We start from the raw sequence: 16,649 nt of genomic DNA on the forward strand, positions 1-16,649 counted from the left end.
TTAATTAAGTAAAGAAGAATCGTTTTTAAAAATCAGCTGACAGGTTTCCTCAAGTACCTGAGCAGTCTGGAACATTTGCATGTGGAGTCCATATTCCAGATGTCCCGCACACGTAAAGGTTTGGTGGCTCGACAGAAGAGCTCTGCCGCGGAATGTCGTAGTTTTGGTTGCAAAACATACTGCAGAATCGGCCGAATTCCCAAGTGTCACATGCAAGAGCCCCGTTGCCTGGTGGGTCGAGCCTCAGACAAGGTATAGCTGATGGATGACAACATCGTTGAATAAAGAAAAATTTAATATAAGAAATATTTGTCTAATCATTCTTTGCCAAGGAAACAACTAGATCTTGCACATTGGGGGATTAATGGTATTGTGGCACTTAAAACCGGACACATCAAATGAAAATCACTTAAAAGACTCCTGAAGATGGATAGTTAACCTACACGAGTCTTCTGATCTGTTCCTACACTAAAATTTCAATCCCCGACTCAAGCCAGCCTTCTCTCACATCTCAAACCAAAGCAAGCTTTCTCTCATCTACTCGAGGCTCTCTCACTACTGCAACTCAAGCCATCCTTCTACTCAAGCCTCTCATCTTGCCTGCTAGTCACGTTTTTTCTGATTTTTTTTTTCTGGTTTAAAATCATATCAATGACTAAACTCATTGCCGAAAGAAACTTTACTTTCTAACTTCCACTTTCTCGCCTCTCCATCTCACTTCTACCTCTATCCACTTTATATTAGTCCTTTCCAGGACTGTACACATGGTGTACCTTGGATCAGTTCTGCCATTGTTCATACCCCTATGCAAACCTTCATACATCATCTGACTTCAATTTGTTTCATTGCTGATTTTACAGAATCAAACTCACCATGTTATCTGACTAATTTAGCCAATAATTTTACAGATATTGTATGTGTAACCCTATACTCTTAATGGGCGCTATATTACTTACGTCTTACATCTACAACGAACTGACAAATAGAAACCTTTCCATTGTCAGTATTGGTAGCTGTGTATATGACAACATGGGCTCCCCAAGGCAAATCAACTGTATTGTCATCAAAGTTACAAGTGATAATAAGCTCATCCCCTGTGACCTCTTCGAATTCAGGCTCGTCCCATGTTACTTCAGTTAATGGTTGACTTGCTGTAACGTTTAGATCATCGGGACAGTATACGACGATCGGCGCCAGGTTATCTAAACATCGAAGAAACGGATGAGGTTAAAAAACAGGAAATGGAATAAATTATGGCGACCATTATATATTGATGTATAATATTTTTTTCATTGACACTTAAACTCAGCTAAAGAATGAATATTAATTGTCCTATGGCTTAATTACCCCCTAATACAATAGTTTCAAAGCTTACTTTCAATTCTTTAAATACTCGGAACTGTTCTGTTAACTTAAGCTATTTTTAATGCTCTACTTTAAAACCCTAGATAACGTCACGTTGACCATATATATTTTACACCACTGGCATACAGCTGGGTGCGCTTCCCCTCCCCCATCACTAATATCTTTGAGATAAGATATAGAGAGGCTGAATATTTTTATATACATGTATATACACATTTCTTACCATTTTATTTTATCAATCTCACAAACCCAAACGACAAACGGGAGAAACTATTGGGAGTTAAGAATAGTTAATCGTATTTTCATATTGAATTGAGAAACAAAGCAAGTGTACTTTCATTAATAGCTTCTCACAAATGACTGGAAAACAAGTAAGATGAAAGTATTGAATGATGATTATAATACGGATGTAATTTGAAATGGGAGACCCTGCCTAAAATGATGCCAGCAAGCCTTACCCTCGACGTAAATTTGAAAAGCGCATGCGACACTATTCCCACTTTCATCGAAAAACTCATAAACGCATAACGTGTCGACAGTGAAGTTGTACGGGGAAGAGAGGTCATCAGGAAATGTAACAACGTCCAAATCGTCGTCGACATTGTCCCTGGCACTGGGGATATCGAACGTGACTTCAACACCCCAAACCTCGGTGCGTGTGGTCGTGATGGGTCCCGGGCAATACAGGAGTGTTGGTGAAACTCGGTCTGCCAAAGGAAAGTACCAGATAGAAAATTAAAGACAATCCTGCATTCGTACATTTCATATTAGAGATGTTATTCTCTAGACATCAATCTGAATTATGTGTACCATGCAGGCTATGCGGGAACACTGTAGTATACAATGCTCAGGGAAAAGATTGCTAATGCTGGCTACTGGTACTGGATATATCTAAAATCCATTATTAGTAGTCTTCGTATAAATCTTTTCAAACCCTTCTCGTGCCCTCATGCTCCCTATTCTTGTTCATGCTTTAGATTCCCCTAATATAAACACTTTTACAGAATTTCGCAGCATCAGGAGAAACCATTTTAGAGATTTGTCCAGTTGTGCTTACAATATGTATCATCATGTATGCACTGGACTTAGAACAATACTGTCATTGTCTGGTAATTTGTATCATTATTATTAGTAGTAGTAATAGTAGCAGTAGTAGTAGTACATCATTATACAGCCGGGCTTACCAACACAAGCCATGGTCGAGTTTTCATTGACAGTCCTATCCCAAGTACCGTTACTTAGACAGTTGACAGGCTCGACATCGCCCTCTAACGACAAACCATCACCACAGAAGAAGGAACAGCTTGTGCCATAGTAGAGCTTTCCAGTCCCGGTGCAGAGCCCAGGATACACACCAACTCCAGTAGGAAGGGTTAACGCAGAACATTGAGATTCTGGTAGATATGGTTAAGAAACATGGTTATCTTCTTGATCTTGGCCCTATCGTGGCTATGGGATTAGACTGCAGTAGATTAAATAACGCCCGGAGGGGGAGGGGGGATCACTGCCATTGAAGAGTGGACAGCATCCGCGAGAATCGTCCTGAGCAAAGCACTCTAAACGAGGATTCAAAGGCAGGCCCTAAGACACTCTAAACACGGATTTGTGCAGATGTCCTAGATTTACACACTTTATAAAAGTACAAGGATTTTCAGTATGCAGATGTACCAGATTTGCATTTGTAAAATCTATCAAAGTATCTAAACAAGGTTTTTTGTGAAAATGAACCAGATTATCAAAATACATATTGTATTCGAGTCGGGCCATCGTGATTTAGGGAGCTTTTTTTATAATTTCGACCTTTTTTAACATTCTATTCGCTTCTAGTAAATGCTGTCCAATATCAAATGGCAGTAACGTTATACATCTCCAGAGAAGACAGACATCGACGATGCTGGCGCAAGAACTCTGCTCAAGTTGTTTAATTAGAGGGTCAGTTTATCAGGGGTGCACTTTTCTCCGGAGGCTTTGTTTATTATAAGCAGTCCACTACTCAACCATGCAGGGTGGAGTAAATGTATGTAAATTTCGCGGGCATTTCATCAAGAGATTTCCTAACCAAGAAATATTCTTAATTCTATGCAAAATCTTGCCCCTTAATAGCTAGAGCTTTGACTATGAATTTATTAATATGTTTATGAAAATAAACAACGCATCAATCTGTGGCTTAATTCAATATATGGCTTTCCAAAAGTTAAAATTGAGCTATAGATAACCAAATCATTTGCTAATATGTATTAGAATTTCGGGTGATTTTGCTAACTTTTTTGGTCGGTAACATGGTGCAAGGATGTGAGTGATCACAAAATAAAAAGAGCTATAAAAGCTAAAGTGTGCTGAAAAAAGTGAAATTTAAAGAGCTATGCATGCTTTTGTATAGAGGGAAGCTAAAATAAAGCATCACATCGGATATTTTACCGAATGCTCTCTGTGAGTTTACGAATTACCATCACAATATGGCGTTGACTCGCGATCCCAGAACATCCTGACACCGTCATATTCGCACGTGGTATCTTCAGGTCCGACCAGATTATGTCCCACTGAGCAGGTCACAACGCAGCGGCTACCCCACGTGTTGTCACATGGGGTCAGTTCTGAGAACCCTCCGAAGGCAGGGGGCGACAGAGCAGCGCAACGACGAACTGAAAGAGATTTAGAGAAATGATTCACAAAGCACCATGATCGAGCGTGATGATACATGTTATATATCTGTTAGAAAAAAAACTTATCTTCATTATCAAATAATGATAAATAATAATAAAGGATTTGTATAGCACACGTATCCAACTTTTTCGTTGCTCAAGGCGCTCCTGTATTACCACGGCGAGCTAGCCTAGTAGTAGTAGTAGTAGTATTTATTTCCGTATTAAAAGCACAATTATATACAATAAAATACGGTGGATAGCCCACATTCAGCGTGACTGGCACAGTCACGCTGGTCTTCCGTGGGGTCCATAACATTTGACATTAACGTATAATTTAGACACAATATAACCACATTAAAATAACAGATGTACAGAAGATAAATGAAAATACAAATATCAACAGTAAACATATTTAGATAAAACACCGCAAAAAAAAAGCCTACCGATTTCGGTGCTCACATCTTCTTTCAGGAATACAATTATAACATATACAGCTTCATACTACGAATCATACATTTTTTTAATTCATGTTTGATAAGCAATTAAACATAACTTTCACGTGACCGGATTAATGTAATCAATACTAATTGCAGTTTAATATTATGAATTTTTATGAGATTATTCTTATAATATTCTTATATCCTATTGATGATGTTGCCTTATAATTAGGTGGCAATGCATATAGATATTTTTTTACTAAATCCTTCCGGTAAACTCTATCAAAATGGGAATAACTCATGCTAGATCTATATAAAATCACCTTTGTAAATGTTGGTCTGGAAAAGGAAAGAGCAAAAACAAGCAGAAACGGAGAGAAATTAAATGACATAGGTTAAAGGCCTCTTACTCTTAACAGATACGTCGAAGGAGCACCTTGCGGAATTTCCCGCAATATCCACAGCGACACACGTGACCGAGTAGTCTCCTTCTCCCAGCATGCCTTGTTGCATACTGCAGCTGATCGAGGGCAGTTGTCCGTCGTTATCTGTGGCGTCGATCGACCAAGTGACGTTAGCCGTATAGGCACCACGTGATGCATAAACCGTGAAGTCATAGGGACATACGGTGAATATCGGGGATTGGAAGTCTATAATCAGAATGGGAAAAATAAATTATTTTTTTACCTGTTTCTGAAATTATGTTAATTATGAGATTATTTCCAGTGGATCATTGTTCAACATTCTACCAAAGTATCGTAGGAAGATGAATTTACTTCTTTCTCTCATCAGCGTATGATATCAAAATATATACGCAAAAAATAGTTATGATTATTTTTACCATCTGATGTAACTATATACATATACGGTACTATGAATACTATTATGCATAATTGTGTTATGATAACGTTAACATGGATATTATCCCCTAATGTATTATTTCACTATTCGTTACCTGTTCACACTAACGGATATATTGGGAAATTGATTTCCAAAATGTTTGACAAGTAGATTAAATTTGAAGAAGTGAAACAATGATTTAAAGAAATGTAAACATTCACTCCATGTCTATTCAATCAGCTGGTATATATAATTTGATTTGTGTGATAGTCTATTTTCTTTTGTGTCATAGCTCCTGCGATGAGTATTACTTTCGAGGTTTTCCCCCATTTTTTATCACTGTCAGCATACCAATTAAATTATATACATACATCACGGGAGTGTTTCAAGAAATGACTTGTAGGATGTTGTATCCGAAATAGTTTGTTATAACCGGCAGTTACCATATGTAACAATCAATCACCCGGGCTACAGAACCATTCAAAACTAAGGAAATTTGTAAAGTATTATTTTCAGTCGGCAAATGTTGGTGGAATGTTCCCTAGATAAATGCATATATTTATTTATTTCTTTTGGTAAAAAAATACTGTACCTAGAAGCCTTACAATTTAATAATCATGATTGATACAATAGTTAATAACATTTGAGAATATTAAAATCGGACATAAATAACTAAACTCTGATCTAGATACAATGAATATTGTTGATAGAATTTTAAGAATGAATTTGATGAATAAAGATTTAATGATATAATTTAATCAGGTTGTTTTGGGATATTATGTCATCAGTCATATAATCCATATACTTCATGCAAACCAATTTATCACCTCTGCTGCAATCATTAGACTATATGATCACAGCAACCATCTGGCCTGCATGAATTAAAATATTTTTCAGTGCAGGTAATACGAGTGGGAAAAGAAATAAAGATGTTACTTTCTTGTACTGGAAAAACAATTATAGATTGCATTGACAAAGAGGATAATGACTAGTGGAATATCCAACTGCAGTCTGTTTGAAATAGATGTATCTTAAGTAGATATGGACCAATAGCCCTATCATTCGAGAAGACATTAATTCTTCAGGCTTTAAACCTTATTCATCGACGTCTTCGCACCGAAATCTTTAGAGGTCATTGCATCGCGTGCGTTGGTGATCTGCAGCTTGCGAATCTCTGGCAATTCCGTTTGTGCGTATTCCTATAACCTCTGAGGGAGGGCGCTATTAGATTATGACGTCACATACATAAGGCCTACCATCATCATACCTTCACATTGTGCCTGAATTATGTCACGTGACCACTCTCCATTTCCGAGGCACGAGGTATAAGTGTAGTCCTGGGGAACCACGGCGTAGCCTCCCGTGTCGCACCCAAGCAGACAGGTTTCTCCGAAAGAAGGCTCGTCCATGCAATCTGATGGGGTGACTTGCATTCGAGTTGAATTAGGGGTAAGTGGCTCGCATCGTGTAGCTGCAAATATATATTTGCAATGAAAACTTAAAAATAAAGCAGATACATCGAGTCTGAAGGTGTTAAAGATTGTTTGGTATTTTGATCACTACTCTTGATGAGGATAAAACTTTAATCTGTTATAAAACATGGTGTGAATGGCTTTTCATTGGTTGACTGGATATTATGGTAATTGATTAAAGGAAAAGTCCACCCCGACAAAAAGTTGATTTGAATAAAAAGAGAAAAATCCAACAAGCATAACACTAACAATTTCATCAAAATGAGATGTAAAATAAGAAAGTTATGACATGTTGACATTTCGCTTAATTTCACAAAATAGTTATATGCACATCCTGATGGGGATGGAACTGAGGCGACTGATGACATCATCCACTCCTATTTCTTTTGTATTTTATTACATAAAATGTGAAATATTCTAATTCTCTCCTCACTGTCATGTGAAAAGAGTTTATTTCTACCTGAACATGTGGAATTACTATTGTTTTAACATTTTGTGTCTCAGTCAAGTTTGGTCATTGTCAAATTTGTAAAATTTTAAATATTGTATAATTCAAACAATAAAAACCAAAAGTGAGTGACGGACATCGATCATCGATTATCTCATTTGCATGTCACAGAGTGGTGCGCATAACTATTTTGTGAAAAATAAGCAAATCTTCAAAATATCATAACATTATTATCTTACATATTTTACATCCGATTTGGATTACATTTTCAGCGTTAGGCTTGTTGGATTTTTATCTTTTGATTCAAATAAACATTTTTCTGGGTAGACTTGACTTTTAAAATGTCGCCGCTTAGCCTTTTGGAAAAACAAAAATATCTTGATGCGTAATGTATTTGGCAATATACATATATTGGTTTTGGCAATTTCGGGAGCAACGTGCAGGGGGAAATATATATTAATTTAGAGCAGACATTAGGCGCAATAGGTTACAGGTATCAAGACGTGTACAGACATGCATGGTAAGTAGCACTGCCCTTCCCAGGTAAAAAAACCAGTTGAAACCAGTTGAAATTTTAACTGGTTTCAGCTGGAGTCAACTGGTACCAGTTGAAACCAATTGGCACAACCGGTAAACTCCCACCATGCCAGTATATTCCAGTTGAAACCCATTGTCCCAACTGGACATGCTGAAAACATACAAGTTTATTCCAGTAGAAACCAATTAACTATACTGGTATAAATTAGTACACCAGTTAAAACCAATAGGCCTTTCTGGTTTATCTACCAATAGATTCCAGTTTAAAACCCATTAGCCAAACTGGACCATTTGATGCCAGTTGGAAGCCATAGAAACCCAATGGGTGTATATACCAGTTAATGCCACCTTAAACCCATAAACCATACTGGTATATCATTAAACCAATTGATACCAGTTAGAACCAACATGCATTACTGGTATACCTACCAGTTGATTCCAGTTAAAACCCATAAACCAAACTGGATCAGAGTGTTCCAGTTGGAACCCATAGACCTCCCATAACCCCACTTGAAACCCATTAACCATACTGGAATATCAAACCAATGGATACCAGTTAGAACCAATATAGGCATTACTGGCATATCTACCAGCTGATTCCAGTTAAAAGCCATAAACCATACTGGAGCAGATTATACCAGTTGGAACCCATAGACCTCCCATAACCCACTTGAAACCCATTAACCATACTGGAATTTCAAACCAATTGATACCAGTTAAACCAGCATACATTACTGGTATACTACCAGTTGATTCCAGTTAAAACCCATAAACCAAACTGGAACATATTTTACCAGCTGGAACCCATAGACCTCCCATAACCCACTTGAAACCCATTAACCATACTGGAATATCAAACTAATTGATACCAGTTAAAATCAACATACATTACTGGTATACTACCAGTTGATTCCAGTTAAAACCCATAAATCAATTAAACTGGGACATATTTTACCAGTTGGAACCCATAGACCTCCCATAACCCACTTGAAACCCATTTACCATACTGGAATATCAAACCAATTGATACCAGTTAGAACCAATAGGCATTACCAGTATATATCTACCAGCTGATTTCAGTTAAAACCCATAAACCAAACTGGAACAGATTATACCAGTTGGAACCCATAGGCCACCCATAAACCACTTGAAACCCATTAACCATACTGGAATATCAAACCAAATGATACCAGTTAGAACCAATAGGACTTACCAGTTGATTCTAGTAAGAACCCGTATATACATATATAATATATACATATATATATATATGTATATAAGAGGCATAGTGGTAATGCATTGTACTTATTTCCAACAGAGTTTATATATATATATATATATATATATATATATTATATAAGAACTATGTTTTCATACCCTTGTTGTTTTATTTGTCGCTTCTCTTAAACTGTAACTGACTTTTGAAATATTTTTGTAATTGTTGATATCTGCAGTAATCATTCAAATTTCTTATCCGACAAGTCACTGGCTCAATATAGCTGTAACCCACTTTACATTAATATTTATATTTTTTGTACAGATCATATTACTTCAAAGTCCTCTTATCTTTGTTTTTAATTCCTTTTGAGATAATTCTTTATGATTATCATTCATGAATGTGTTTCCTATAACTATTATTATTGTTACCATCAACAAAGCGTTACTTTTCTTTAAAAAAAGCAAGTATTATTTCATACAATCCACTCTTTAATCTACATGTATTGTTATTCATTCAACATTGGTTAAATATATATTTATGTGAAAATGTTCATTATGTTAAAGGTATATACATTTAGCCTACTCCCAACCTTTGCCCGTTCCTGCTTTTGACATTACCCCCCCCCCCCCCTCCCTGTATACTTTTCTTTTTGTATCCCCTTTCCAATATTATACATTAGTATACTTTGTTATTTTTTGTTGCTTATTTGTTTACTGAAATTTTGCTCTGTACAAATTCATGTAATTCAGCCTTTTACCACAATAAATGCCATGCATTCATCCATCCTATACACAGCTCGATTGAGGATAAGAGGAAAAAAATATCTACATAATAACTAACTTAATTATTCTTTATGTTAATTTTATATTTCCACCTTGAAAAGTTTCATTAAAGTATGTGGTTCGATATTACCATATAACTTAAATCGAAACATGTTATTCTCAGTGAAATTTTCTAGTTTACATTAAAAAAATTGTTATCCTAGATATTTGTTGCGAGAAAAAAAATTCTTCCTATTTAATCCCTTTTTTCTAATTTAAGTTAAAGAGGACTATTTTACACTATTTTTACAAATCATATAAAAATTAATGTATTTTTCTTTTTTTAACTCGATCACTGATATTTAAAAAATATTTTTGAAGGTGAATAGAATAGCTATTTTTTTCTATTTATAACGCGCATATTTATTGCTAGTTTACAACCTTGCCATGTTAAGCAAGGCTATCTTTATCTTTCAAAGAAAAAGAAAATAAATAAAATAGAAATAAAGAACAAATATTAAGCTAATTCATTCTTAAACTTTCAAAGAAAAAAAAAAGCTCCAAAAGCAGAGGCAAAAATCGTCATTTCTTGACTGGTTGCCAACCAAAACCAAACAAGAAGAAATTTTTATGTTAAGAAGTTCGTAAATCTATTTTAAAACTTCTTTCTTGCTTTAGACCCCCCCCCCCCCCCCCCTTCGTTATTCCTGACTCAGCAGATCTTCCTTCAGTCACCGGGCGCGGGCGGGCCTGCGCATGCGCACTGAGTGCCACTGATCGCTATCGTCCGTATAATTATGCAAATTAACCAGCGCCGCCAAACGCAAACCGCCAATCTACTAATTTGAATTTGAAAGAGCCATCTTCGATCGCCGCGCAGTTAATTTGCACCGCACTTTTATCGAGTGCTAGTGCGATAAAGAAGGGTAAAGAAGGCCGTTTTAATAATAATTCAACCACTGAAATCACACGGACCAGATTTGGACAATGACTTGAAAGCTTAGACATTCGCAGTAGGCTCTACAGGTAAGTTAACAATTTTCTATGATTTTCTTTTCGTAGTTTGTTAAATGGCGCGGCTCGCAGCTAGCTGCGGGGCAACGAACGTAGAGGGCAGCAACACACAAGCGTGTTGCTCTAAGGAAGGTCAACTCCGCTCGAATTTTGTGACCACTTTAAAAAATAAGGTGGGGTTTTGGGAAATTTGTCGAGTTGATTTTTTTTCATTTGTTAATTTCAAATATTTTTTAATGAACAATTATTAGATCGGTTATTCTGGGTATAAATAATAAAAATATTACTTTCATTTTTAAAGAAAATATTTAGCTTAAATAATCATGATTTTGACATTTTTCCTCATTTTGGAATATTAAGCCTGTGACGAGGATACCTCATATCTCTTATTTTCTTCTGCTGAATTTCGCTGCACCACTAATAAATGCATAGACAACCACCGTAATAATCGAGGTCATTTTTCTGGCCTGGGTGCGCCGAGTCTGGGCCGGTCGCGCAGCTAGCTAGTGACGTTGATGATGCGCTGGGGTTTCAGGCGACTCGTCATAGATCTAGCAACTTAGACAATGACGTCTAATTTGCCTGGCCTGATTTGAAGTGTAATGGCTTCAGGGCTGATGTTTATCAACGATGATTGTTCAAGGTTAGATTTCAAATTTTAAATGTCATTTGACTTTTAAGTCTATAAATCTGAAATAAAGGCGCTGTATCCCCGAAATCCGGGTCTAAATTTCAACTCTGAGTCCGAGACCATGGCATGGACGGCGAAAAAACAACCCATGCATCGGATGCATTGCATTGGCTGCGCGCTGCGCTGCAGCTGCACTGTGATGATGGGTTCAGCGAAGAGCTCAGAGAAAATAAGGTGGTTATATTCAATCCCGAAATGCTTTGCGAGTTGTCACAAAATCGTCTCGACGCAAATCACCTAATACAGCCGTCCGGTGAAATCGCTGATAACAACAATCACCGATTTGGTAATGATTTTAGTTTCCTGAAACTTATATTTGTAAAGTTTTGAATATCAAAGTATGTTTTTATATGTATGTATATTCCTCAACATATTTTTTAAGTTATCTTTGATATCGTTGTAGTCATATTCTTTCATATTCGTTTTTTGATCGCTACTTATTTGTTGTTGTATTGGATCGGCATTTGATTTCGTTGGCATGAACAATAAAATACGCGCGCAGCTCAGCTGCATGCGCGTATCGAGTTGACCTTCCTTATAGCAACACGCTTGTGTGTTGCTGCCCTCTACGTTCGTTGGCTGCGGGGCTAGCTGTAACGTTAGAGTTCGTCAGGACATCCTGTTACTGCCCCTCAGCGCTGCCTGCCGGCCGCGACTAGCCGGGCGTGGATGTGTGGCTGCCATGCCGGTGCAAGTCTGCGCACATACATCATATTGACCTTACGATTTGTGTTAAGATTTAACATGAATTTCTTTTTATTTCACAAAATCTTTCAGTTGATATTGTTCCATATATTGTTATAAGTAAATGAGAGAGATATGTGATCGAATGTGAAACTGATTTTCTTGGTCTTGGAAAAAATCTGAGACTCGGCCAGTTATGATTTTCAATTTCAGATTTAACATTATGATAGTGGCCAGCGCCTCGTGTCTGCGCACCAATCACTTTACACACGATTTGAGGATTTTGATGAGATTTTGAAATGCCGAAAATCGAAATTCATTATTTTTTCCACCATTTTAAGAGTCTGATTTTTTCATGAATAGCTGTTTATCACTTTTTGACTGTGTATTTCAGGAGAGAGGGAGACCCAAAACCATCTGGAGTCATACTGAGCATCGAGGAGGAGATGAAGTCAGTGAACATGACCTGGGGTACCGGTAGTTTCCAGAAGAAGGCCCAGCTCAGAACCGCCAGGAGTGGAGATCCGAATACTTCGTTGCTGCCCTCCATATGACTATGAGGAGGCTGTAAGTTAGGTAATTCAGATGTCAAGTTTTCTTTTGGGGTCTTTGTGTATCTTCTATTATGAGAATTATGGAAAAGAGATGGTGATTTAATGGTTTTAAAGATGTAAAATATGAAATTCTAGCACTTTTTTTAGGCCTAATATGAGTTCGGACACCCTACTTATAATTTTTTTTTGAGGAGCGCGATATTTTTGTACATGACCCAAGCCTAGTTTCACCACAGATTAAGTAATAGCTACACAGCTGTTGCATTTACAATTTTAATAAAAATCTACAACAATTGAGCATTTTATAAAATTGAGTGTGTCTAGGAAAGCAAATTCGGAGGCATAAGGAGAGCCATTTATTGAGCTCCATGTAATTATAAACATGAAGGACTGATCTCTGCGACATCGATTTCAGAAGTATTCCCAAGACCAAGTGAACTTACTCATTTTTTTAATAAATATGATGATGTGCTGTTTATCATTATAGTTGAATCATTGATTCACAATCCCATGTATTTTTCTTAATGTGCAAATGGAATTTTACAACACTCTGTAGTAACCCTTGCCCGCCTTAGGTGTAGACATGTATTGCTATTCACTGTAATATAGACTATTCACTGTTCACTGTACTGATTATTTTTCTCTCCATTGTTTAAAAAAAATTCTTCAGATACATCGCATCTACCAGCAAAGAACGTGTGCCAGTACAGGGAAGGAATGTACCTGTCGCACGTGAACTCTTCAGAGGCAGTGAGGACAACAAGATCTGCAAGCAAGTGATCCTTTTTGTAAGAAAATTTCCAATTTGTACATTTCACAATTAATTTTTTTTTAAGCCTTTGTACACATTTAGAGTATCAAGGCTTACAAAATGTAAAAATTAAATGTTTGCCCAAAAATCATTATGGGAAAGGTGGATTTCCGAGGAAAAATCAAATCTATCTTTGTTTACACAGTTGTACGAGCAACCTTATAGGAGGCTTGTCTAGGCTCCGTGATGAAAATACAATGTAAAAATTGATTCACAATCCCATGTATTTTTCTTAAAGTGCAAATGGAATTTTACAACACTCTGTAGTAACCCTTGCCCGCCTTAGGTGTAGACATGTATTGCTATTCACTGTAATATAGACGTATTTTTATTCACTGTTCACTGTACTGATTATTTTTCTCTCCATTGTTTTTGAAAAAAATTCTTCAGATACATCGCATCTACCAGCAAAGAATGTGTGCCAGTAGAGGAAAGGAATGTACCTGTCGCACGTGAACTCTTCAGAGGCAGTGAGGACAAGATCTGCAAGCAAGTGATCCTTTTTGTAAGAAAATTTCCAATTTGTACATTTTACAATTAATTTTTTTAAAAGCCTTTGTACACATTTAGAGTATCAAGGCTTACAAAATGTAAAAATTTAATGTTTGCCCAAAAATCATTATGGGAAAGGTGGATTTCCGAGGGAAATCTATCTTTGTTTAGACAGTTGTACGAGCAACCTTATAGGAGGCTTGTCTAGGCTCCGTGATGAAAATACAATGTAAAAATGATAAAATTATCTTCATGGAGTCCTCTAGGCTAGCCAGTGACATGGGCCCATGCCCATCAATTTTAATTCATGCTTTTGCATAACCAAATGGCGTGAATTTGGAACTGGAAGTATAATTTCAGATTGACCTCCGAAATGAAACGTGCACAATTAGTCTGAACTAAAATAACATTTCCTGAATTTTTTCTTAAATCTGGAGGCTGAAGTATTTTTTTATCTTTGAAATTAAATTGGTTCTCGTTGTTTTTTACCTCTGACTTACCAGTATGTGTGGGGGTTCCGTAGAAGTAGAATTAAAGGGATGGTCCAGGCTGGAAACATATCTCAATAAATAGAGTAAAATTCACAGAGCAAAATGCTGAAAACTTGATCAAAATTTGATAACTAATTAAGGTTTTGAATTTTAAAGATTTGCATTATTCCGGTGAAATAGTTCTAGGCATGTCTTTATGAATATTCATTAGGTTGGCTGATGATGTCATATCCCAATTGCCCTTTTGTATTTTATTATATGAGATTAGGTTTATTAAGATATTTTTAACCAAGAACTATTGACAATTGGATTGACAACTGATTAGGTGCATTAGTTATTGACGCAACTTATTTCATTACAATGGAGACGCATCATTTACACATGTATGAAAAAATCAAACATTTATGATTTCATCTAGTAACATAAAAAAAAGGAAAGTGGAGATGTGACATCAGCCCACCTAATGAATATTCATGACTAAGTGCATACAACTGTTTTCACAAAATATTGATAAACTTTAAAATTCAATAACTTCTTGTTATCCTATTTTGATGAAATTTTCATCATTTTGCTCTGTGAATTTTACTCAAGTATTATTTAGATGTGAATATTTTCGGCCCGGACCATCCCTTTAATCCTCGGATAAAATTTTGTATTTCATTTTTTTTTTTTGCTTTGTCTTGCGTTTTTAAACATGTTCTGGGAACTGCTTTTTGAAAGTTGTCAGCATTAACAAGTTGTCTTTTTCCGACAGTTACCTTAGTAACAGTCAGAGGCCAGTGCTTCTCAGCCAATCAAAAGCAATGATTTCACTGAAATAGTCGGCACTGACAATCATGAAATACCCATCAGATGTTAGCAGATAATGTGCAACAAAGACTCCTAGATACATATATGCAAACATACATAGTCTAAGTCTTTATTATTAAAATAACTGTATAGGTATAAGGTCGAGGCAATTTCATCTCTGCGATGTCAATTTCAGAAGTATTCCCAAGACCATGTGAACTTACTATACATGTTGTAATAAAAATGATGATGTGCTGTCTATCATTTATAATTGAATCATTGAAATATGGAACTTAGAGAAGTTTCACTATCCCATGTATTTTCTTTATGTGCAGATATAATTTTACACCACTGAAATTTTGTATTACAGTATTCACTGTACTTATTATTTTTCATTCCATTGGTTTTTTTTTCTAATCTTCAGATACATCGCATCTACCAGCAAAGATCAAGTGCCACTACAGGAAAGGAAGGTACCTGTTTCACGTTTCCTCTTCAGAGCCAGTGAGGGCCCCAAGATCTCAATAAATAATAATTTAAAAAAGACTCCTTTATCATTCCTTTAAAAATAGTACATATTATTTATTGAAGGTAAATGCTTAGATGCATTATATTCAAATTTTGTCTCCAAGCTAGCTTGTAAAAATTGGATTGACTACATATTTACTGTGCAAGTTAATGATCTTTGTTGACACATAATACAATAATTATACACAGCATGTTACAGTTTGTAACATAATTTTCTTTCATTAAATTCCTAGTTTAAATACCATATAGATGTTTTTTGTGACTTTTGTCATTCTCTGATGTTTTTTGGTACAGATTTCAAGAGACTGAGGGATTGATTTACCAGAGCAAGTTTACAGTCCAATCCTGTTATATTGTGCATGTGGAAATTAACAAGGTTTCAATACAATGCTACAAATTTACCTTGATTCATTTCATCAGTCCTATGTGCAAGGATAATTATTTCACTTGTCCATGCACATTGTTATAACAGGAGTGGACATTCAATGTAAAGATAATTGAAGATAATTTTTAATTGAAATAACCGCCTGAGAGGGGGGGGGGGGTGTTGGTACCAATATTCTAATGTGTGTGTGCGCAAGGAAAACGAAGGAGTGATTATACGAGAAGAGTAAAAGATCGGGAATGTACATATCCACATGATTCATTTTTGTTTATGCTATACATTGCAGGGTGTTTCTAACTGGTACCACTTGACAATTTATGTTTCCAACTGGTCCTAACTGGTGCTTCCAACTTGTTCTAACTGGCACCAGTTGACAACTGGTGTTTCCAACTGGTTTTAACTGGCACCAGTTGACAACTCATGTTTCCAACTGGTCCTAACTGGCACCAGTTGACAATTGGTGTTTCCAACTGGTTTTAACTGGCA

At 36.2% G+C, this 16,649-nt stretch overlaps 1 protein-coding gene across 1 annotated transcript in view; it reads right to left on the reverse strand.

Annotated features, from left to right (window-relative positions):
• The window catches only part of LOC129274259 (uncharacterized), a 36,851-nt gene extending 30,097 nt beyond the window's left edge, over nt 1-6,754 (reverse strand). Inside the window, exons 1-7 of the mRNA XM_064108995.1 lie at nt 6,555-6,754; nt 4,858-5,097; nt 3,813-4,007; nt 2,550-2,759; nt 1,824-2,072; nt 957-1,202; nt 58-258 (exon numbers count right to left, since the gene is read on the reverse strand). Coding sequence (XP_063965065.1) covers nt 58-258; nt 957-1,202; nt 1,824-2,072; nt 2,550-2,759; nt 3,813-4,007; nt 4,858-5,097; nt 6,555-6,720 — 1,507 coding nt within the window. The 5' untranslated portion in view covers nt 6,721-6,754. The remainder of the gene's footprint in view (nt 1-57; nt 259-956; nt 1,203-1,823; nt 2,073-2,549; nt 2,760-3,812; nt 4,008-4,857; nt 5,098-6,554) is intronic.
• Between the last annotated feature and the right edge of the window lie 9,895 nt (nt 6,755-16,649).

This window comes from Lytechinus pictus, chromosome 13 (genome assembly GCF_037042905.1).
Source record: "Lytechinus pictus isolate F3 Inbred chromosome 13, Lp3.0, whole genome shotgun sequence".
In the NCBI taxonomy this organism is placed as follows: domain Eukaryota; kingdom Metazoa; phylum Echinodermata; class Echinoidea; order Temnopleuroida; family Toxopneustidae; genus Lytechinus; species Lytechinus pictus.